The 23,094-nt window shown below is 44.5% G+C and overlaps 1 protein-coding gene across 1 annotated transcript in view; it reads right to left on the bottom strand.

The window, feature by feature from the left end:
- Positions 1 to 6,293: 6,293 nt before the first annotated feature.
- The window catches only part of PDE11A (phosphodiesterase 11A), a 921,640-nt gene continuing 904,839 nt past the window's right edge, over positions 6,294 to 23,094 (bottom strand). Inside the window, exon 20 of the mRNA XM_073646878.1 lies at positions 6,294 to 8,550. Within this exon, the coding sequence (XP_073502979.1) occupies positions 8,368 to 8,550 (183 nt within the window). The 3' untranslated portion in view covers positions 6,294 to 8,367. The remainder of the gene's footprint in view (positions 8,551 to 23,094) is intronic.

Raw genomic sequence — 23,094 nt, 5'->3', positions numbered from 1 at the left:
GCCTAATGTTGGAAGTCCCAAAGAGCTGGGGGAGCGAGCGGAGGACAAGTCAGCATAAGCTTTTATTGGTTTTTAACCTCTACCCAAAATAATAAGGAATTCAAAAAAATGTCTGCTGGCTAAAGAACATATTTCTGTATTTGTGCAAAGTCCAAAAAATTGTAATGCATTAGACTGGTTGCAAATCACTTTACAAGGCCATTAAAGATGATTAAAAATGTCCCTTACATAAATTTTCATTTTTTAAAGAAACAGTCTTTTTAATTATAAAACTGATAAAAGGGGGTTGTCTCATCATTTGTTTTCAGGAGTGCACTGCTCGCCAGCCTCCCGGCTTCTTGCTTGCCAGGGGCGTTGCTCTGGCTTAATTGACAGATTAGACCAGGGGCATCATTATGCTTCTGGCCCGAACTGTGTGCAGCTTTCCCTCTATTGCAGTGACAGTGAAGCTGGCCAGATCCAGTAATTCTTCCAGCATCAGAGCAGCGCTTACAAGCTCTATAGAACGGAGCTTGTAAGTAATGCCTTCCTTGACTATGTAATGAGTAGTAAGCAATAGAATTAAAAATCCCTTCATTCTTGAGACCGGAGAAGTTTTTTTTAATAACAAGCAAATTGCAAAGTATCTCGCTTTTACAAGCACTTTGCAATTTTACCCATTTAATATACTAAAATTAACCCTTTAAGCTTTTTTTTATGTGATTTTAAACCAAAACAGAATACATCTGTCGATTAAACTATCACTTTTTGTGTGTTTGATAACATTTATTACTTTATTACCTGACTTGGTTATAACTAATACTAAGGGACTTTCTTCAGCCAAGCAGACAAGGGTTTGGTTACATGCAGCTGATCATGCTGTGACTTTCTGCTGGGTACGAGGCAGAAAGAGCTGCTTCATTTACAGTCTAAACACAGAGCTGTTCCCGTGGCTGCTGCACACTGCACACAGTGAGATGAACATGCAATAAAGCCGGACAGTTTTGCATTTGTCTCTTTAAGCTTATTATTATATTCATTAAGGAAGCACTCGATGATTCTTTAATAGTTTTAATAAATAAACGAATAACCTATAACTTTATCTATAGTTATATGCTGTTTATGGTGTCCGATGGACCATAAATCTTGCTCATTCAATATTAACACTGAGGCATACAAAATAGTTTTATGTCTAGCTCAACAAAAAGGCTCCCATCACATGTGCACAAAGACCATAAATTACAAGGACCTAACTAAATGGTAATAGATTTTTTTGGGGGAAAAGAAAAGCAAAATTCAAACTTTAAATGCAATGTGACTCACATTACAAGACTATTTTTCTAAGCTAATAGGCACTGCTGGCTGCAGTTGAAAATCTCTTGTGATTCCTAAAAGTGGCTTTGTTAAGGACTATCTAATGGATGTCTATATAAATAGTGGAGATCGCAAATCGGAACATATTTCTAGTGGTTCTTATGCTAAAAAATGGCAGACGTAAGCTTCCTTTTCACGCACAAATGTGTACCTGAGCTGAACGGTAGCCTTACAACCCTATCTTTGCCTTTTGCTGCATGTCATGGGCTAGATTTCTAATGGGAACCTATTACTTTGCACGTGATGTCCGATCTTTAGACAACACGGCATAGAGATGGAGAAGCTGAACAGAATGATATATATAGGTGTGTTGGAAAAGATTCAGTATAACTTGTACATATTTCGCATCCATATGAGTTCAGTGGGTGTTCCTATTCAGTGATTGACAGTCTTCCCTGTATGACTGTGCATGCAGAGGTAGCTCCCCTCTCCTTGAAAAAGCTATGTTTACATCACTCGCATCGGGGGTCTTGTGGGGACTCTTCCCCACCCAGTTTTCTCCATCTACTCCTGCAAATACCTGGGTAAGAATTGCTTAGATGCTACCATTACAATTGGCCACTTGGCGATAGTATTATGTAGATGTATCCAGTAGTAGCCTTAGTTTTCTCTGCCTGGGGTATGTTTGCAATAGCATACCTTATAAGTGCTGTTTTTCCCTTATACCCTGAATGGAGACTTATGTGATATTTACTGCTTCGTGGCACCTTGTGTATATGATTGTGAAATGTGCCGGGTATTTATTCTCTTTCATATGTCCTGTTTTTACAATTTTCTATATATGTACGTCTTTTCAGTGGATTCAATAAAAACATGAATAATTTTCTTACATCGTATACTCCTTCTTCTCCTGTTTTCATGTATATTGGAGTGATTTTCTAAATGGGCCTCAATGTCTAATTTTGAGGCTGAGGATCCATTATTATGATATGGGTTTCGTGTATCTTAGAATGATAGATATAGGTTTATATAACTTATGTATAACTTGTACATATTTCACATGCATATGAGTCCAGTGGGTGGTCCTATTCAGTGATTGACAGTCTTCCCTGTATGACTGTGCATGCAGAAGTAGCTGTCAATCACTGAGTAGGACCGCCCACTGGACTCCTATACACAGAAATACCAGGAATTTCAATGTATAAAATACAACTTATACTGAATCTTTTCCAAAAATGCATTTATATAATTCTTCCACAAATCGGATGGCATGTACAATGTGACAGGTTCCCTTTAAGTCCTTTCTAGTTGTCAGCATCTCCGTGCAAGATCCTGCAATCAGAAAGCGGGGGAAGGCAGATGAGCCTGTATATGAAGTCTGCAGACACTTGAATGGACACACGTGGAAACAAATATGAATGTCATACACAGGGCCGGCTCCAGGTTTTTCTGGGCCCCGGGCGAAAGAGTCTCAGTGGGCCCTTTTAACACATACACGATTCATGATGCACAGATATGGCGGAGAAATATATATATATATACATATATATATATATATATATATATGTAGTACACAGGGCCCAGCCTGCCACCTCATCCTTCACATGTGCAGACATGCGCACGCACACACGGTACGCAGACACGCGCACGCGCACACGGTACGCAGACATATGCGCGCACACACGGTACACAGACATATGCGCGCACACACGGTACACAGACATATGCGCGCACACACGGTACCCAGACATATGCGCGAACACACGGTACCCAGACATATGCGCGCACACACGGTACCCAGACATATGCGCGCACACACGGTACCCAGACATATGCGCGCACACACGGTACCCAGACATATGCGCGCACACACGGTACCCAGACATATGCGCGCACACACGGTACCCAGACACATGCGCGCACACACGGTACCCAGACACATGCGCGCACACACGGTACCCAGACACATGCGCACACACACGGTACCCAGACACATGCGCGCACACACGGTACCCAGACACATGCGCGCACACATGGTACCCAGACACATGCGCGCACACACGGTACCCAGACACATGCGCGCACACACGGTACCCAGACACATGCGCGCACACACGGTACCCAGACACATGCGCGCACACACGGTACCCAGACACATGCGCGCACACACGGTACCCAGACACATGCGCGCACACACGGTACCCAGACACATGCGCGCACACACGGTACCCAGACACATGCACGCACACACGGTACCCAGACACATGCACGCACACACGGTACCCAGACACATGCACGCACACAGACATACACATATTTTTACACAAATTCTTAAAGACATATATAAAACAGACAAATATATATACACAGTTATACACACTGACATTCACATACATGCACTCACACAGACCCATTACAAATATTTTTAATATGGGGATAGGGGAAGCCTCACTCACCTGTCCCCGGTCCAGTGTCCTGTCCAGCAGCTTCTCAGGTATGGGGCAGTGCAGGGCCCCCGGCATGTCACAGACATCATGTCCCTGGACCATCAGAGGGGCCCACTTGCGGTCGGGTCCAGGCCGCTTCCCCCCATCTGTGCAGGACCTCCGACGGTGTTTGATTGCCGGCACTCCCCCAGACATGGCCGCGCGCTGTGCGGCTGTGTCTGCTAGTAATGACGCGGCAGGAGCGACACACAAGCACAATTAAAGGTGCAGTGCCGTCGACCCTGCCGCGTCATTACTAGCAGACACAGCCGGACAGCGCGCGGCCATGTCTGGGGGAGTGCCGGCAATCAAGCGTCCCTGAACAGGTGCCGAGGAAGCGGCCAGGGCCCCGACAGTGAGTGGACGGGTGGGTGTGCGGGCCCGGCCCCGACAGTGAGTGGGCGGGTGGGTGTGTGGGCCCGGCCCCGACAGTGAGTGGGCGGGTGGGTGTGTGGGCCCGGCCCCGACAGTGAGTGGGCGGGTGGGTGTGTGGGCCCGGCCCCGACAGTGAGTGGGCGGCTGGGCCCGGCCCCGACAGTGAGTGAGCGGTGGGCCCCTCTGATTTTCCAGGGCCCCGGCACTTGCCCGGGTACGCCGGCCCTGGTCATACATTTCTTTTAGACTTTAGATACTCCATGATAATACACTGTACACAACAGGAACAAATAAGGAGAATTTCACCCAACAATATAAATAACAAGATGTGGCACCGGGCAGTTAGAGACGATGACGCTTTTTTTCCTTGTGATAACCTGCAGGTCGTAAAAATATGGTGGATGGCGACAGTATAGAGACAAATTCATAAAAATGTATAATAATAATGCTAATATATATATATATATATATATGTTTCATGTATAAACATATTTACATAGTATAAAAAAACAGAATCAAGACATATAAGAACCATGCCATATTAATAATGTGATTCATCCAGTGTTCCTCAACTGCAAAATAATGTGTCACAACTGCAAATGGAATAAAATTCTAGATAATGTCATTTAATCAAGTCCTATAGGTGCACAGTCTATGTATAATGTTTCTATCCCCTCTAACTTTACCTAGCAGTATGGATACAAAATACTATTCTATAACCAATGTATACTGTACCTTATAGTAAAAATATATCTATTAAAATTGATTGGGTGAATTATTCTATATTCTGCACAATAGCGTGCTGTTGGTTATGCTAGTGACAATAACACTCTAAATTACCATAAAACACAAGATACCCCAGCAAAAGTAAGGCACTTCCAACACAAAACTTACAGGTATACAAAATCTTTATTCATCAAAATCCCATACATAATAATCAAGTGTAAAAAGGACACAAAACACATTATAAAAACCATTGAAAGCACAAAAAAGTGCATATCCACCACCAAACTAAGACGTGCAATCAAGTCATTCAGCTCCACACAAAGGTAAATTAAGTGTAACCCCAGCTGGGATATTGTATTTTCATAAGAACCTACCCTATCATACATAAATACATGATACATCAAAAAAGACACCAGCAGATGACACCCATGTGGGTAGTGTGATCACTATATGTATCGCTGGTTTGATAGTGTTCCTCAGGGGTTACCCTTAATTTATAACCTCCAAGCAGGAGGGATTTATTTTAGTGTCTATGTGGGAGCCAGATGACTTTATTATTAATCTTGGCTTGGGGACTATGCACTTTTTTATGTGTTTTTGTGCCATTTTTGTGTCCCTTTACAGTGGATTAAAATGCATGTTTTTTGATGAATAAGGCTTATTATGACTGTAAGTTTTATGTTGGCTGTACCTTACTCTTACTCGTCTATCTTGGCCTTTAGGGTATGTTATATTAGTATTCACACCAGCCATTTGTTGACTCCCTCTTAAGCTTCTGACTAGATTGATGCATTATAGTGTCAGTCTAGATTTAAGGATTAAATAAATTACTAGATGTTCAAGAAAATCATTGGCTCATCAGATACAATAGAGACATGTAGCAAGGATACGCCAACAATGTCTGATCGGCAGCGGTGTGATCAACATGGTATCCATTAATTGCTAAAACAAAAAAAAGTGCTGCACCATCTAGGCTCCTGATGGCTCGATTTGGCTTTTTCCATCACCATATGTACGGCCATTTTAGTGGCCAGTTATAAAGCAGCTTGAAGTAAGCCAAGGAAAGCTCCCAAGACGCCACAGAGCTTCTATCCAGCCACACGGTCTGAGTGGTGAGAAAATACATCAGGGGTATATATCCTAGCAATCCTAGCTACTAACGTCTGTTAAAGGGCCAACCAATTTAATAACTGTAGTGTCTATACGTCATTACAAACTCATGGAATAGTAAAAACAACATGATCATTATTTGATCTTGACTCTGTTCTTGGGATCCGTCCTACCACATGGTTGTTGTGCTTCTTCCAACACAGAGGCGTAGAATATTGTTTGATGTTTCATGCCGATAGGCGTTCTCGTAGAGAAGGTAAAGCTTAGTGCCAGTAACCAACAATCTATCAATAGGTGAGGTGGAAATTTAACATTTTGTAAACGACTCTGGATTTTTATTGGGTTATCATTTAGAAGAGAGGCCTACTCATTCAGCAATGGACAGGTATATCACTTCCGTAACAAAACAGAACCTATATTCTCAATCTCCTGGAAAGGAACCTGTCATTATATATACAGCCCCTAAACGGCCACCATAACATTATGAAAAATGGTAATAGGTTTCTCTCACCGATATCAATCTCTGAACTGTTCCTTAGTTTATAAAGGAAAAAGTAAAGTTACAAAGTAGTGAATGCTAGCTGTTAAGTGCTTGGTGGGTAGCTTATCCTCTACAGGAGTCATACAGCTCTGGTTTGGGTTTATAAACCAGCTTGCCTTGCAATCGGTGCTTACACATTGCAGTACCTTGATGCTGTAGGAGCTAGCTCGTTATTACGTATCCCAGCCTGTAGGATGTCAATAAAGCCGGTGGCCATGGGACTTCATGACTCCTACGAGCAACTGGACCGCCAACATGACTCTCCAGAAGTAGCGCATGCAACATTATAATTTTATTTTTTGTTTTATCCTACGAAGGACATTTCAGAGTGATATATATTCAGAATGATATAGTAGAGGTTGTATACGTGAGGGGTTGTCTGATATTAGGAATTAAGCCCTGCGTTTTTCCTCAAAAACAGTGCAGTTCTGGTCCATGGGTTGTGTCCAATATCGCAGCTCAGCCCCATTCAAACCAGATAAATTGAATACTGTGAAGATCTGTTCATGGTTTGCTTATCAATATATGGGCTCAATTTATTAAAAATGTATCTAAAATATCAAAGAAATGGACTTTACTATGATAAAATGTGTTAATATGTTGCTAAGAATTCTTCTTTGGTGATTCACTTTTGTTGAGGGTTATCTAAAGGTATGGCTATGACAGAATTCTGTATTTTATGATAAATTGTAGGGTCAGTTTTATGAGAAGATATATATGTGCTTTACCATTGAATGAAAAGAGATGAATTGCCGACTTGTAATGGAGACAAGTATGTGGCTATTGATACGATCAATGCATTGGTAATGAGGGATGACTGTGGTTACCTACCTTAGACATTAATGTGTTTGACCACTTTGACCTATCAAATATTAGGCTCAGTGATCTATGGTCGTACATCGGTTTGATGCTTGACCTACTATTGACAGGGCAATACTGATTCTAAACTAAGGTTTAAGAAAAAACAAAAATCCAACCCATAGCCAACGATAAAAAGGAGGTAGACAAAGTTTAGTGTGAAGCTACTCTGACCCATTATCATTTATGTAACTAACAAGTAACAGTCGCACCTCAATGTAGTGTAACAGATATAATACAGGACACTTAATTCATATTGTACATGGGTTGAGATCATGATATCATTTCTACTGTATAGCTAAACATTATGCATCAACCTAAAAAAAAAAAAAATACGAGAAAATAGCTAATTTGTTTGAAATCATAGAATTTATCTGCATAGTTTGTTTCGTCTTTGGGCAATCTGGAAATAAGCTGCTATTGGAGTTTCCCGTTCATTTTTGAAGTGGGAAAAGAAGCAAAAAAAAAATAATGAAAACTTACGAGAAGCATGGTTCGGAAACAACTCATGTACAAAAGTGAACAAAAATACACAAGGCAGGCACAACATCGTTCTGTGTACTTACATGGGAGATGCATACACTAAATAAAAAAAGTATGTGTTACTCATTGTCTGCTTTAGCTTAGTGATGGATGATGATATTGTGCATTGGTGTCACTGTGCTGCATGGATTAAGCTTAGGTTGAGGTTTACCGGTGTCCCATCCACAATGCAGCAGCAGCTAAAATTTTGCAAAGCTTGAATGTGTACCATTTATAGTCTCAGACAGCAAGATTAGCAAGTGGCTCCTCACTTCAGTATCACCACACTTTCTTCTGTCCTTATCTTCAATCCACTGGGCTTCCAGGCAAAAGCCAAGCCATGACCATTATCTCTCCATCTATAAAAGCATGGCTGCGGTAACTTAATTAAACAGCTAAGCTTATGACAGCCTTTTTAATGTAACTCTCACGTGTAGCAGAAGCTCTCTTGCAGGCTTAAGTCTTTAGGAGACACTCTACAGGTGGTTGAGGTGAGGAAGCCGGAGTGGGGAAGGAGGTGGTGGAGGAAGAATTGCCTTGTGTCACCAATCTTTTTTGGTGCAGTTCTTCCCACTTGGAGCGATTTGTGGTCACAGAATCCAGCATAGGCTTTAGTTTTGCATTCATTTTCACAAGTGTCTGCAAAGTATAGAAAATTACGGATTACACGACAAGCAATAAAATTAACAAATGATCATTTTATTTATTTATATAGCGCCAACATATTCCAGAGAACTGTACAGATATTGTCATTGTCACGGACACCACTCACTCGCGACACACATGCCTCAGATGCTACTGTAAAGGGGGACTCCACTTCCCACTCCCTCATCCACTCAACTATTGCAATAGGCTGATGGTGATCTAAGCACATCCCACAGCCACTTCTCACTTCTGCATCACACTTTTTGCTGCCGCCACTCGGCGTTTTGATAGACTTCTGCACTGGATCACACACTAGCACACAAGCCACCCAACTTTCACGAGCACCTAATGGTTACTCGTCCTGCATTCTGGCATACACATAGTAACACAACCAAGCTATTCTCGCCCCCTTCAGTGTTTTTGGGTACATTTAGAGCAGCAAGGAACAAACTTAAGTCTCACGAATTTAATCCGTGAAAGCTTCTAGTGGAGGAGAACGCTGCAGGAAATATGGACAGATCTCCAATACTCGTTGTTTGTCACTAATAATCCTTAGATGACATGTTATAAAGGGTCTCACAAGACCCCTCACTCCTCCCTCAGCTGAGGTAAGAAAGGGGTGGCTGATTAGATTCAATTCTTATTCAGTTTTAGCCCTCATTTCTGCTCGGGATCATATTTTCCCCCAGAAACCTCCTAGATAAACAATATGGCCATCATCTAAGTGAAGATCCTTCAAGCATTCTATACATACCATAATTCCGGAAGATCTTGCGTTCCTGTGGGTTGCCAGCTACCAAAACTTTTGCAATTTTACCACCAGATGTGAATAAGTTCCCTGATTGTGTCAAACTTGGATTTTATAAATATGGCATGGAAAATATTATATTTCCACTGCCATGTGAGGTCTCTGATATGGAGACGTACCGTGTGCATTAGGAGCAGATATCTTCACATTGCATTGATTAGCAGTGGCACCTCTTTGGTAATGACGATGTGCACAGTCAAAGTTTGCCCTTCCAATAACTGTCAGCTACTTGTTAATTACTCTGCATACACACTCCATATCTGCTCTCCATCTGATAACCTGCTTCAATAACCAGTTTACAGCAGGGACGAGGGGTGTGTGCAGGCAGTGATCCAATTCCCCCCGCCTTTGATCTGTGTAACTCATAACTCCATTTATGAATGTCATTATTCACTTTTTCTAATGGGGCATAGGATCGGAATTTCATTTCAACCGATTAGTATGCTTTTTTGAAGAGTGGTATAAAATGAGTGTATACTCACACACATATGGGTATAATACACAAACTTTGGTAACATTTGAACCCAGGACTCATCGCTGCAAGACAACAGTGCTAATCACTGAGCCACCACTGTGAAATCTGTGGGAGTCAAACAGTCTGTTCTGATCTAGAACTGGGCACAAAGATTCACAGGACCTTGGTTCAGCAGCTATATCACTAGTCTGTGGGTGTCGGACCAGAGCCCGGTGAATCTCCTCCTATCTGCTGGCATCCCTGTTGTCTCTTCTGATTCGTAGACCCGGCTCGGCACCATCATGGACCAAGGATCTGCAAATCTTTTTACTCAGCCGAAGTCTGATCTCTTTATGCCTTCACTTTTTATACCCCATTCCTGTTTTTCCTGGGGACAACCATATTTCTGAAAAATTTGCTGGTCAAGGAGGCAGCTCTGGTACTCCAAGTCCCAAAACTGACTCTCACATTAAGGCATTTTTTTTTCCAAAAAACACACTTGAATATGCTTTTGTACTGAAATATGAAATCATTTTATAGTAACTCAATGTGTCAAAAACCAGACTATCCATATACGACCCTAAGTCTACTATGTATATCATTCCAACTCAATGTTAAATTATTCATATGCGTTTAATTTACAATTACAAGTTAGACCATGTTCATACTGTGTTTCTGCAGTGCCGATTGCAGAAAGAAGTCTGTCTTAATCCCAAAAAAATGGGAGTCAGACAGAACCCCAGATGGAGCCATAGACATCAATGACACAAACAGAGTTCGAATGGACTCTGTTTGCATATTTTCCCTACGGTGTCCTTCTATACTAGAAGAACTTAGTCTACTCTGTTTTTGTGCTTACACGAAAAGATAGATTCTCCTGGAACAAAGCACAGAGTCCCTATGAACTCCGCTTGTGTCACTGCAGTCTATGGCTCCATTTTTGAGGATTCAGGTGGAACCCCTGGATGCACTGCATAAGCACAGTATGAACAGGGTCTTAAGGACCTTCAAGATCAGGAATATTGTTTTATCAAGCAAAGATCGTTCTACAAATGACATTATATTTCACAATAATGGTCCTTTATAACTTATTTTAATTTCCCTGAAATGCTAAATATCTGAAATAATTTCTTTTATTGTAAAATTGCTTAGAGTATGTCTGATGTAAGAGCTTAGATGTTCACCGTGCTCCGAAAAAAAAAACTCCATTCATCTTACCAGATGGAATTTTTATTGTTCATTCAATAACATATTACTGCCTAGTTAATGGTGGAGTAATGACTTGATAAATTGTCATTAAATACCAGCACAGCAGAAAACTGATGTAAGGCAAAATCGCTAAAAACCTTGAAATGTAGAGATGCCACAATTGGCACAATTCTTTCAGTGTACACATATATATACCAGTCTAAAGCAAACTTCTGTAGAAGCAGAAGCCATCACTCATTGTCTCCAAGGCTCACCAGTCAGATGCCATAATTTGGCAAACTGAACAAGTGCTCAATGGCAACAAATGGAGACCAGGCATTGATGGTATGAAATGTGGGTCATTTATGAGTTGTCTAATCTGTGAACCATCGAAAATTCCTTTCTTCAGTGTTATAATAAGATATAAGAAATAAGAAGGCTTGTTATGACATCTCGATTCTTTATAAAATGTTATAAATTCAACCATATCTAAGAAATTCGAGTTGATGTGGTCTATCCAATGCAATTTTCTGAATCAGAACCCTAAATATCTTCAAGAATAGACCTAAAAACTAACACAGTTTTTTTGGGGGGCTGTGTTATTAGTTGATTTATTTTTTATTAATTGATTTAATTTGAGTGAAATACATATATTTCTCTAATTGATCAACTAAACTTAACAAATCACATGAGTATGATTGGCCATCCCACTGTGACTTTCAGAATTTTGAAAAAGGCAGCAACCTTAAAATACTATATATATATATATATATATATATATATATATATATATGTATATATATATATATATATATATATATATATATATATATATTGTCCCTGTAACGTGTTGCTTTTACAACTTTCATAAAGTATCATTCCCTATTACATCCTCATCATTGGAAAGAGTGCCGGCCACTACTGAATACCTGAATGGATTTTAAGCTAGAAGAGGTCAGGCAACCATTTATTTATCTGTATGCCTCTTTAGATTTATGTTCCCAGAATGAGTGGATCAGGTGTGTGTCTTTGAATTCTATCCCTAAGCCCCTTTTGTTCCATATAGCGGTGCCCTATGAAGTGCATAATTTTTTAACATATACTTTCATATAAAATTCTGCATGGTCACTAGCTGTTGTTTTGTTTCTTGCTGCTGACAGATTAGTGATGTGGAACTGCAAATGCTGCTGTTTTGATGTATATGGCAGAGTATTATCTTCTGCCATATGCATCAACAGAACAGTATTTGCCGTTTCACATCACTGTTCTTTCAGCATCAGGCAAAAAACACTGTTCTGCTCTGCACTGCCCACAAGCTCCTTTGTGGAGGTGTGTAAGAGAGTTGAGTTATGCTATAAATTAGCTAACAATTATGTAACATTACACAGTGTAATGCTGCTGGGTGTGGACTCACTGCTTACCCTGGAGGGGCGTAACTAAGTGACTACTTGGTATTCACTAGAGCCTCTGATGGTGAGGATAGGCTTGGCCGCAAGTAGTCACCATGCTCCACTCCAGGGCAGTCCCTGGGTCTGCCGCAGCTGACCAGAGGGTCAGAGACACAGGTACGAGGTACAGGAAGATGAAGGCAAAGATGTGGTTAGACAAAATGAGGTCAGGGAAGGCAGCAAAGGTTCAATATATGTAGCAGAGTTTGGGATAAATGGTAAACGAGCTGGGTCAATAACACGGGAGATAGAAAGAACATGCACAAACAGGAACTAAAGACAAGCTACTAGGAACCTACGTTCAGGAAAGGAGTGGTGGGAGGAGCTGCCTAATAAACTCCCTGCTGCCTAGGGATTGGCTAGTGAAACCAAACTCTGCAGGACACAAGTGGTTAAATTCCTGAAAAGTCTGGTCGCGTCTCCATATAGCCGGGTAAAGACTCACCAGCAGCAGTAGGATGCAGCAGCTCAGCAAGATGACCCGTGACTGGGAGAAGGAGAGCGGTGACCGCAGTGAGTAGGGCGGTGCTTACTGCCCGTGTGATTCAACTGCATGACACACTGGCATGATGGAAGATAAAATGATAAAATTCTGTATTCTAAAGGTAGAATACACTATGTCAGTGCTGGAAGCAGATCAAAGCTATGCTGGCAGTGCATGATCGACCATGAGCACTGGAACAACATCATGATGGTTCTAATGGCAACTGGAGGCTCATCCCTTTTGGGATGATATGTGCAAAATGGAGCAGATTTAAAAATGAGTTATATTCGTAGAAATCAATAAATATATGTGACGCGCCCCCTGGGCCAGTGCTGTTTGGGGATTACCCGGAGCCGGATCAGATGGGGGTTGTAGTCTTCCGAGTGGCGGCGACCCGGTCCGTGCCCAGGGTGTCAAACTCAGTGTGTGGCAGTCTTTACAGATGTTGTTAAAGGTCCTTAGTGTCGACTACGCCACCCGTTGATTTGCGGTCAAAAGGCCGCCGCTGCAGCAGGGTCCGCTGAGGCTGGTGGTGTGTGTGCAGCTGTGATAGTATAACCCCCAACAGGAGGGGTATTAGCCTCAGGGGGTCAGATGTAGAGGATGGTGGTTGTTAAGGTGCAGGATGAATCAGCAAGAAGACTCAGAGTCGGGCTGTGCAGTTCAGGGGTTTTTACTTACGGGTGTTCTTATGGTCACTCTGGCCTGAAGCGACCACCCGAGCCGTGCTGCGTCCACCAGGTCCTGGACTCGGCCAACCCCCAAGTAATTCTGGAGCGTGGTCCTGAGCTCCCTTTCTGACTTTCCCTCTCTTCTGGCCGTTCTCACTAGGGATCCACTTATGTCCGGCTCCCTCGGGTCTCTTGGTGGGTACACCTCTTCTGGGTTCCCTGACCCTATACTTGGTATGCCTTCCTAGTGGATTTAGTGAGGGTCGTGGCAGATCCTGCCCACGACCTACGGTCTCTGGCTAAGGTGTGCTTTTCTCTCTGCCAGCTTGGGATCCGGTACCCTGGGTGCCAACCCTTCACCCTGCTGTTTGTATTCTGGGGTCTTGGGGTTCCTTCTTCTTCTCTCTGGGTCCTTCCGACTCCTCTCTCTCTCTGACTTGGCCTTGGAGCTGGGCCCAGCCGGAACCACAACTCCCTGTCAGCCCTTCTGGCTGAGCTTCTCTGCTCTGCTCCTCAGGTTAAACTCTGACAGACTGACTCACTCTACAAAAGACCCTGTCCTAAGATGGTGCCCACCTTATATACTCCCTCTATGTGTGAGCTCAGGTGACCAGCACCCAATGAGCTCCTAGCCTTACCCAGACTGCTCCCCCTATCTGCCCCTACACTACTGGGATGTTCCACCCCCCTCCCACTCCAGCCAGAGACAGACACTATCGTACCTGCACATATACTGGTGGGAGTACCGTCGGTCTGTCCCCCGGAAATGGGATGTATGTAGTGTATGCAGCCTACTGAGCTCAGTTCCACACTCCATCCTTACCCGGGAGTGGAATACCACACCTCTGGCTTGAGGCGTAATACCCCTGTAGCAGCCGAGTCCTCAGGGTGCTACATTCCCCCCTGGTAAATCACAGCACGTCCTCGGGCTGTAAGAGAACAAAAACATCCACAAACATACATTTTTTTTTTTTTCATAACAACATAAACATATAAAACAATATATATTATCAGCATAAACTTTTCATATAAAGCTTTTCATAAATAACACTCTTGTTCCTCCGGCCACGGTGCAACTTGTGACCGGGTAAAGTGCGACAGTCTCTTGTAGTAAAAACAACAGTTTCCTGTAAAACCGGTAGGGGGCGCCTTAGAAAGCGCAACTATATACAAGGGAAGGTGGCCGCTCTCAGTCCTCGACCAGTGGGGAAAAGGGATGGCTGCTCACAGTCCTCAGCCTGTGGGGAAATGGGACACACTGGAACAGTTCACACTTGACCCAACGGGAACCTTATTTTAAGTTAGCAGCATGGCATATACCCTGACGGGTAACTATGTACAGTCTCTTTACCGTACTTTAATGACGGCGTACTCCTGCTCCTCCTTCAGACCCGTCCGGATCCTCTTGCTCTTCTTCACACCGTAGCTCCTCCTCCGTCAGCCGGTGTACATGGAGAGCGTAGGGTCCTTTGGCACACTTGTGCCGGGTGAACGTGACCTCGTCCCCTACATATAGGTCACGACCTCTGTGTCCCTCCGGCAGATGGGACTCCACGTCTCTGCGGGTGACAAAGACGTCGCCGGGGGTGTGATGATCCCTGATGAAACCCCAACCGTGCTGCAGTTGGAATTTAATTACAGTCCCGGTGGCACGGGGACCGTGGGCTGCACGGGGGTTCCTCCTGGTCCGGCTCTTCTGCTCTGCACTCTGTTCCTGCAGCCGCTGCTCTCGGACCCGCCTCTCTCTTCGCTCGCGGTCAAAGACCTCTAACTGCTGCCGGCAGCACTCCGCACGCTCAGCTGCGGCTGCCCGAGTCTCTTGGGTGAATCCCATGAGGTCTCCTCCGGTGGGGTCCCACTCGAACTGCGCTTCCTCCAACGAGAGTGGGGTGATCTTAACGGGCTTCGGAACCGGAATCAGGGGCTCATCTAGGGGTCTTTCTTTCCGGAGTCGGGGATGGTGGAACTCCGGTGGCCACACAAAGGGCTGCCCATCCGGGCACGTGTGCTGGGCAAACAAGTCTTCACCCAGGTGCGGCACTCTAGATGTTGAGGGCGCGGTGGTGGTAGCGGCGCCCGGGTTCACTAGGCCTTGCGACCAGGCTTGGGGCACCCTGAAGGTAAAGGGCACCGTGAAGACGGCGGCGCCCGGGGTTACTTGGCCCAGCAACCAGGCCGGTGGCTCAGCGGAGGTAGAGGGCGCTGTTGGTACTGCGGCGCCCGGGGGTACTAGACCTTGCGACCAGGCCGGTGGTGTTTCCTGCTTTGCCGCGCTCAGGGTTGAGGCGCGTGACGTCACAGGGGTCGCGGCCGCGGCTTCTGCTTGAGGCCTTGTCTGGAGCGGTGACGATGCAGCGACGGGCACGGCAGGGGGAATTTCGGGCTCTGCGACGGGGAGCTGGGGCAGGCACGCGTTTCTCGGCTCGGGGTAGTGACGTCCCCTTTACTTGCCTCCATCTGTTCAGCTCCCTTCTCGGCGCCGTCTCCGGCCTTCACTCCTCCTGCACCATCCTCAGAGGCGGTCTGTCTCCTCGTCTCGGGTGGCGTGCTTCGCTGGCGGATTCCAGCCTGCTGGGCCATCTCTCTGCTCCATGCGGCCAGCACGTCCCGCTGCACTCGGGCCATCCTCTGAGCCAAGCCCTCCAGTGCGGTCTGTGCACGCTCCCGGTCTCGGGGGAGCTGTGCCAGGATCTCCACCAGGCCTTCTGGGGTTGTCGCTTGCAACAGGCTCCTGACCACTGGGTCGGTGCTGCCTGCCTCTCCCTCCATCTCCGGGTACGGCTCCTCCGGAGTCCTCTCCAGACTTCTTGTCTCCGGGTGCGCTCTCTCCAGACTCCTCCAGGCTGCACCCATCTTCGCTCTCTTGTTCTGTCTCCGCCCACATTGAAGGTGGTCCCGGGGCAACTTTGTGATTGTCAGTTCCAGGGGCAGTTCTCTCACGCTGATGGACATCTCCAGCATCACAGTATCTGTTGGTGGGGGCGGTTTCCGCTTTTGGCGCCATTCCTTGACCTGGCCCACGATGGGAGGTGACCTCTTGCCACCCTCTGGCACGCCCATAATGGCGTCCGCTCTTCCAAGGCCGGAAATCTTCTGGAAATGGCGGGAATCGTCTCCCAGTGGCGGGAAACTCCGTGGATGGCGGGAAAAAGCTGCAGATGGCGGGCAACCGGCGGGAAACGATCCGTGATGGCGTCCCATGGCGGGGACCCTCTGGAACCGGCGGGAGACTTCTTCTTAAGGTAAATTTGAACTTCTCTTCAGGCACGCAGTACCCGGTGGTTGTGGGCACGAAATCCTGCCGACTACGCCAAAGTTGACGCGCCCCCTGGGCCAGTGCTGTTTGGGGATTACCCGGAGCCGGATCAGATGGGGGTTGTAGTCTTCCGAGTGGCAGCGACCCGGTCCGTGCCCAGGGTGTCAAACTCAGTGTGTGGCAGTCTTTACAGATGTTGTTAAAGGTCCTTAGTGTCGACTACGCCACCCGTTGATTTGCGGTCAAAAGGCCGCCGCTGCAGCAGGGTCCGCTGAGGCTGGTGGTGTGTGTGCAGCTGTGATAGTATAACCCCCAACGGGAGGGGTATTAGCCTCAGGGGGTCAGATGTAGAGGATGGTGGTTGTTAAGGTGCAGGATGAATCAGCAAGAAGACTCAGAGTCGGGCTGTGCAGTTCAGGGGTTTTTACTTACGGGTGTTCTTATGGTCACTCTGGCCTGAAGCGACCACCCGAGCCGTGCTGCGTCCACCAGGTCCTGGACTCGGCCAACCCCCAAGTAATTCTGGAGCGTGGTCCTGAGCTCCCTTTCTGACTTTCCCTCTCTTCTGGCCGTTCTCACTAGGGATCCACTTATGTCCGGCTCCCTCGGGTCTCTTGGTGGGTACACCTCTTCTGGGTTCCCTGACCCTATACTTGGTATGCCTTCCTAGTGGATTTAGTGAGGGTCGTGGCAGATCCTGCCCACGACCTCTGGTCTCTGGCTAAGGTGTGCTTTTCTCTCTGCCAGCTTGGGATCCGGTACCCTGGGTGCCAACCCTTCACCCTGCTGTTTGTATTCTGGGGTCTTGGGGTTCCTTCTTCTTCTCTCTGGGTCCTTCCGACTCCTCTCTCTCTCTCTGACTTGGCCTTGGAGCTGGGCCCAGCCGGAACCACAACTCCCTGTCAGCCCTTCTGGCTGAGCTTCTCTGCTCTGCTCCTCAGGTTAAACTCTGACAGACTGACTCACTCTACAAAAGACCCTGTCCTAAGATGGTGCCCTCCTTATATACTCCCTCTATGTGTGAGCTCAGGTGACCAGCACCCAATGAGCTCCTAGCCTTACCCAGACTGCTCCCCCTATCTGCCCCTACACTACTGGGATGTTCCACCCCCCTCCCACTCCAGCCAGGGACAGACACTATCGTACCTGCACATATACTGGTGGGAGTACCGTCGGTCTGTCCCCCGGAAATGGGATGTATGTAGTGTATGCAGCCTACTGAGCTCAGTTCCACACTCCATCCTTACCCGGGAGTGGAATACCACACCTCTGGCTTGAGGCGTAATACCCCTGTAGCAGCCAAGTCCTCAGGGTGCTACATATGTGCACATTATTATAAGACAACATTATGATTTTGAAAACAACCCTCTATGTCCAACTTATAGCTCCAGTCAGGTAGACATAACTATAAAATATTCATCTGTTGTTTAGGGCAAACAATGATTTGAATTCTCCAAAATGCTCTAACTTTTCATTTTTAATTAATTAGGATTGTACTCAATGAAATTTGTCTTTATGGCTATCTTATTACTCAAAAATTAATATAACAGTTAAGCAAATACACATTGTAAACCATCAAATAATACATTGTAAAGCAACAAAATTTCATGGTGACCAATCAAAAACTACAACCTACATAAATTGTACTCTGCAGTCTGCACCCGTCCAAGGTCAAATCCTTTCATTTTAATGACGATATACACACGACCCGTCCTATTATAATTGAATATTCCAATTGAAACGCCATGAAGAGGAACGTATAAGCAGATAACGGTGTTTTTAAACCAAGTACACAAATTAGAATGACCCCTTTTTTTGTACCTGAAATCTAATTAAAAACTCATTTGATTACTACATCTCTAACTCCGCTGCACTTATTAAATTTCTGTAATCAATTTTCTTTTATGAAGCTTCTGGGAAATTATCTGAAAAGCAACACATTTTTCTCTTCCTTGGCATGTTCTTGATCATTTACTGAATTATGTTTCTAGCACCTGCCTGGGATCTCAATTAATCCTAGAGTTTACTTCTAAAGCCATTTAAGTTTATTTGAGTTTGGTCCAATCGGCGTTCTGTAATACCTCACTCTATGCCTACGGTTTTACATTTCATTTTGCCATTTGTTGAGTGGCACGCATATTGATGTATCGTTCGTCTTTTTAATGGCGCGCCTTATGTATTGTCACCGTATTGAGAGATTTTTACAGTACAATTCGTCATATGATCCATTAGTAAAATAGCATCTTTATACATTTACATTACATGACTTCACAACCTTGCCGCTTGCTATTAACGGAATTTAGGTTGGATGAGTTGTGAGACGTTACATAGAAAAGTAATAGAACAAAAAGGCTGCTGCTTAGCAAATTACACATTTGGGGGAAGTGTCCTTATTACTAATCTGCAGACTTTACGATTGCGTTCTGTGACTGATTTCTGCCCTTCTGTGCCAGTTACCATTGGCATGTTTCGCGGAAGAACTGACCACCCTGCAGTCTTTGGCAGACAGACATGTTGAGCGCTAGGTCTAGTAATGGTTACATCTTGCTAACTTAGAACCGTTGGATGTGCGTGTAATAAAATGTCCTGTAGCCTGGGGTAAATTAAGTGACCCGGTAAAATTTAGACAGAGCACTGGCCTTGGATCAGGGCAGACTGCTCACAATGTAAAATCTAATGCCGATCACCTAGGGTATGAACACTTCACAGTAAACCGTGATATTGAGAAGAATACAACCCCTTGTTGGCTACACGTGTTTCAAATAAGACACCATAAATTCTAGGAAAATGTATATGCAAATTGCCTCTTCAGAGAGGAAGAGGACTTGAACTCTATTGCGCCACCTGTTGGAAGCAGCAATCCTACAAGTCAATATCGACCCTTTACCGAGCAATGTGACTTAGGATAAAGCCAAATCAGAAAACGTATAGTGACCTAGAGCTATTAGTTACACCCTCATACCCCCAGAGACCTTGGGTTGGCACCTTGGTATTCACCCTCAAGAGGTTTAATTAGACTTGTAAGGATTGTCCTGTTGTGTCTTTTCTACTGTAACACGTAATACTTTGTAAAAATTGGCAAATATCCTAATATTCATTTGTAGATTCAAATCGGACTGAAAAAAATTGGTCCAAATATAAAGTGCCCCAATAAGATTTTGAGGTTTATCTAGACCCCAAAACATAGTAAATGGATGGAAGGGAAGGGGCTAAAAAATAATAAACATTATATACTTACCTGTCCCAAGCCCGTCCTGCACCTGATCATACGCCTTTACAAGGTCATTCATGACGGTATTTGGATCTTTCCGCTCTTGCTGCCAGTGTTGAGGCCTGTGATTGGTCTCACACAGTCAATGGATGTCAATGACGTGCATTAACCCACATGGTTATATAGGGGCGACACATGTCACTGACATAAAAAATGTGAGTAAACCCCCATGTGACAGTGCGAGGACAATCACTGACCTCAGTGCTAGAAGGGAGTGTGGGAAGACTGGAGCGGAGGACCAAGGAGCTGTGGCGGTGTAAGAACGGGAGAGAAGTGGGCCGGGACAGGTGAGTATAATATCCATACATTTTTAACTCTTTCCTGACACTCAAAAGAAGACAGCAAAATGGCAACTGGATGGTAGCCATTTTGATGGCTTCTTGGTAATCAAATCCCCAAAAATTTTGGATTCTCTAGAATCTGAAAAGTTTGAAAAATTCATTACGAAATCCATTCACTTACCTTTACGTGTTACATCTAGTGGTTGCTTAACAGGGTTTCTCATCATTTTGCACAAAGTGATAGCATCGGATAGTAAAGAATGACATTGTGTTGCACTAATATCGCTGCTGTGCATGATAAAACTGTGTCAGGATCATTAAGTGTTTCTGAAGGATGGACCACTAAAATGTGCTAGACTTTTCTGTCTAATTGGTTAGGGTGTGACTGTGGGACCTCAACAAATCCTTAGAATGAAGGGACCACACCCCTGGTGTTTTGCACCCATAGGGCATCTATGCAGGGTAAGCTCTGTCTGGATCAGTGGTGATCCCAGCAGTTTGATGGCCAAATTACGCCATCCCTTTTTGTGATGGTAAAACACTTTTACAGCTCTTGGCTAATCTTTTCATATTCTAAAATTATGCTTATCCTAACTGGATTCCAATAACATCACTTGTAGTCAAACAAAACTTCACGTCAGTAGATGATCTCCTGGGGAGAATTGGAAAATGTGCAGAAGCATTTTTGTAACTTGATGCTTGTAGAAGAAAAGTGAAATGTCATTCACTGTACAAAGTACTGAAAAAACTTTGCAGAGATAGGCTTTAGTTAAGAGCAAGTAAGTCATTGTGGTAGGCATCTGGGACACAGTGGAAAGTACAGGGGTATTGTGGCTGGTAGAGATGAGCAAATAGATCTGCAGACCTATCCTTCTTATACGTCATCAATGCCAGATCAGTGAAGGTCCAACACCTGCCACTCAATCAGTTATTTGTTCCTTGTAAACGCTTTGAACGGACCTGCCTCTATTCAATGTGTAGTGGCCGCTGCCAGGTACCGCCCAACTGCCCTGATCAAAAGTATAGCAACTCCATTCAAAGTCTTTACATCTGAGCACTGCTGGAGCAAATAGCAGCTGATAGGTGGGGGTGCTAAGTGTTGGACCCCCCTCAGTTTGATATTGATGACCTGTCCTATGTAATCGCACTCTGCAGTTCCCTTCAATGCGTAGTTGCCACTGCTGGGTACTGCAGAAGCATTCCTATTCAAAATATTTTTTCTCAATTTCAGACAGATTTTCTTTTTTTTTTATAATAAAAGGTTAGACGTAAAGATGGTACCAAAGAAGAGAATCTTTAAATATCAGTCAATTAAAAAAAAAAAATCTGTGAATCTCTTCACTGGGTTGGACAAAGCTGAAAACTCTACTGCCACATAACTGGAGGAAAGAATATTTTTTGACAATAGTTAGAAAATACAAAACATTTGAGCCTAGCTTTGTTGTGAAGGTAGATACAGTATTCTGCATAGGTCATCAATATCTGATCGGCTGGGGTTCCACAAATGGCACCCCCACCGATCAGCTGTTATCAGTGTCATCAGCGGCACCCGCCAGCCGGAAGTGCTCTCATTCCGAGCTGCTCGATCTTCTGATAGTGGCCGCCGTAGGGTACTACACATCCGCCTCCTATTGATTTGAATAGGAGGTAGATATGCAGTACTAAGCCTGGGCCACTACCAGTAGACGGCCAGCTCGGCAAGTGAGCACTTCCGGCCGGCATCTACCGCTGTCAACACCGATAACTGCTGATCGGTGGGGGTGCCGGCTGTCGGACCATGACTGATCAGACATTGATGACCTATCCTAACGATAGGTCATCAATTTAAAAGTAGTGGAAAACCTCTTTAAGTGGTTGCAGCAGTAAAGAAATGACTTAGTCAGAATTTGTTCAAGCTCTTGTAATTAATTCTATATGAGTATGAGGTTGGAGTTATACGACAACTGAATGTTTTATGGGAATAGCAGAAAAATTTCAATTCTAACTCACAGGCCATCTTTTATAAGAGTATTGTAGAGTTTTTCTAATGTACATAAATAATAAGTGTTTGGTCTTGTGGTTTGGGAAGACTCCATGACATGTAGCATTAATGCTATTTCACAATTAAGTCTTTCATTTATCTGGCTACATCTTTTGGGTTGAGTCATCCTATACATATAATTTTACAGTAATTGCGCCCTGTACTTGGATGGAGCTTCAGTAATATTATAAAAATGACTCACCTGTCATGATTAGTTATATATTTTCTTAATTCGTCTCAAGTCTAAAAAAATGGACTATTTCCATGTAGCCAACAGGTCATATGATAAACTATTCTATTGTTTTATGTTTTTTTTATGGAGCTGTCATTAAAGTAACTGTCACATTTTCATTCTTCACAATCGCAACACTCTCCTCCTTCCTACTAGCCAAGGGGCAATGTGCTCCTGATCAGCTGACAGTTTGGACCAGGTGCCTGGTTGTGTCGCTGGCCTGAGATCTGCGCTTCCGATGTCGCTAACAGAGGCAGCTTCACCTCTGCAGCATCAGAGGAGTGTAGTGGCATTAAAGAAGGCCAGATCCAGTGATCCATCCAACTTCAAAGCAGCGCTTACAAGCTCTGTGGTCAAGTGCTTGTAAGGAATATACTACTTACCTGAGAGACTGGCCACCGATGATTGAGTGCAGAGGAGGCCGG

This window comes from Phyllobates terribilis, unplaced genomic scaffold (assembly GCF_046119375.1).
Source record: "Phyllobates terribilis strain yellow unplaced genomic scaffold, ASM4611937v1 Scaffold_9__5_contigs__length_417890890, whole genome shotgun sequence".
In the NCBI taxonomy this organism is placed as follows: Eukaryota; Metazoa; Chordata; class Amphibia; order Anura; family Dendrobatidae; genus Phyllobates; species Phyllobates terribilis.
The sequence above is the reverse complement of the archived record's forward strand: the minus strand, read 5'-3'. Positions and strand labels throughout refer to the sequence as shown.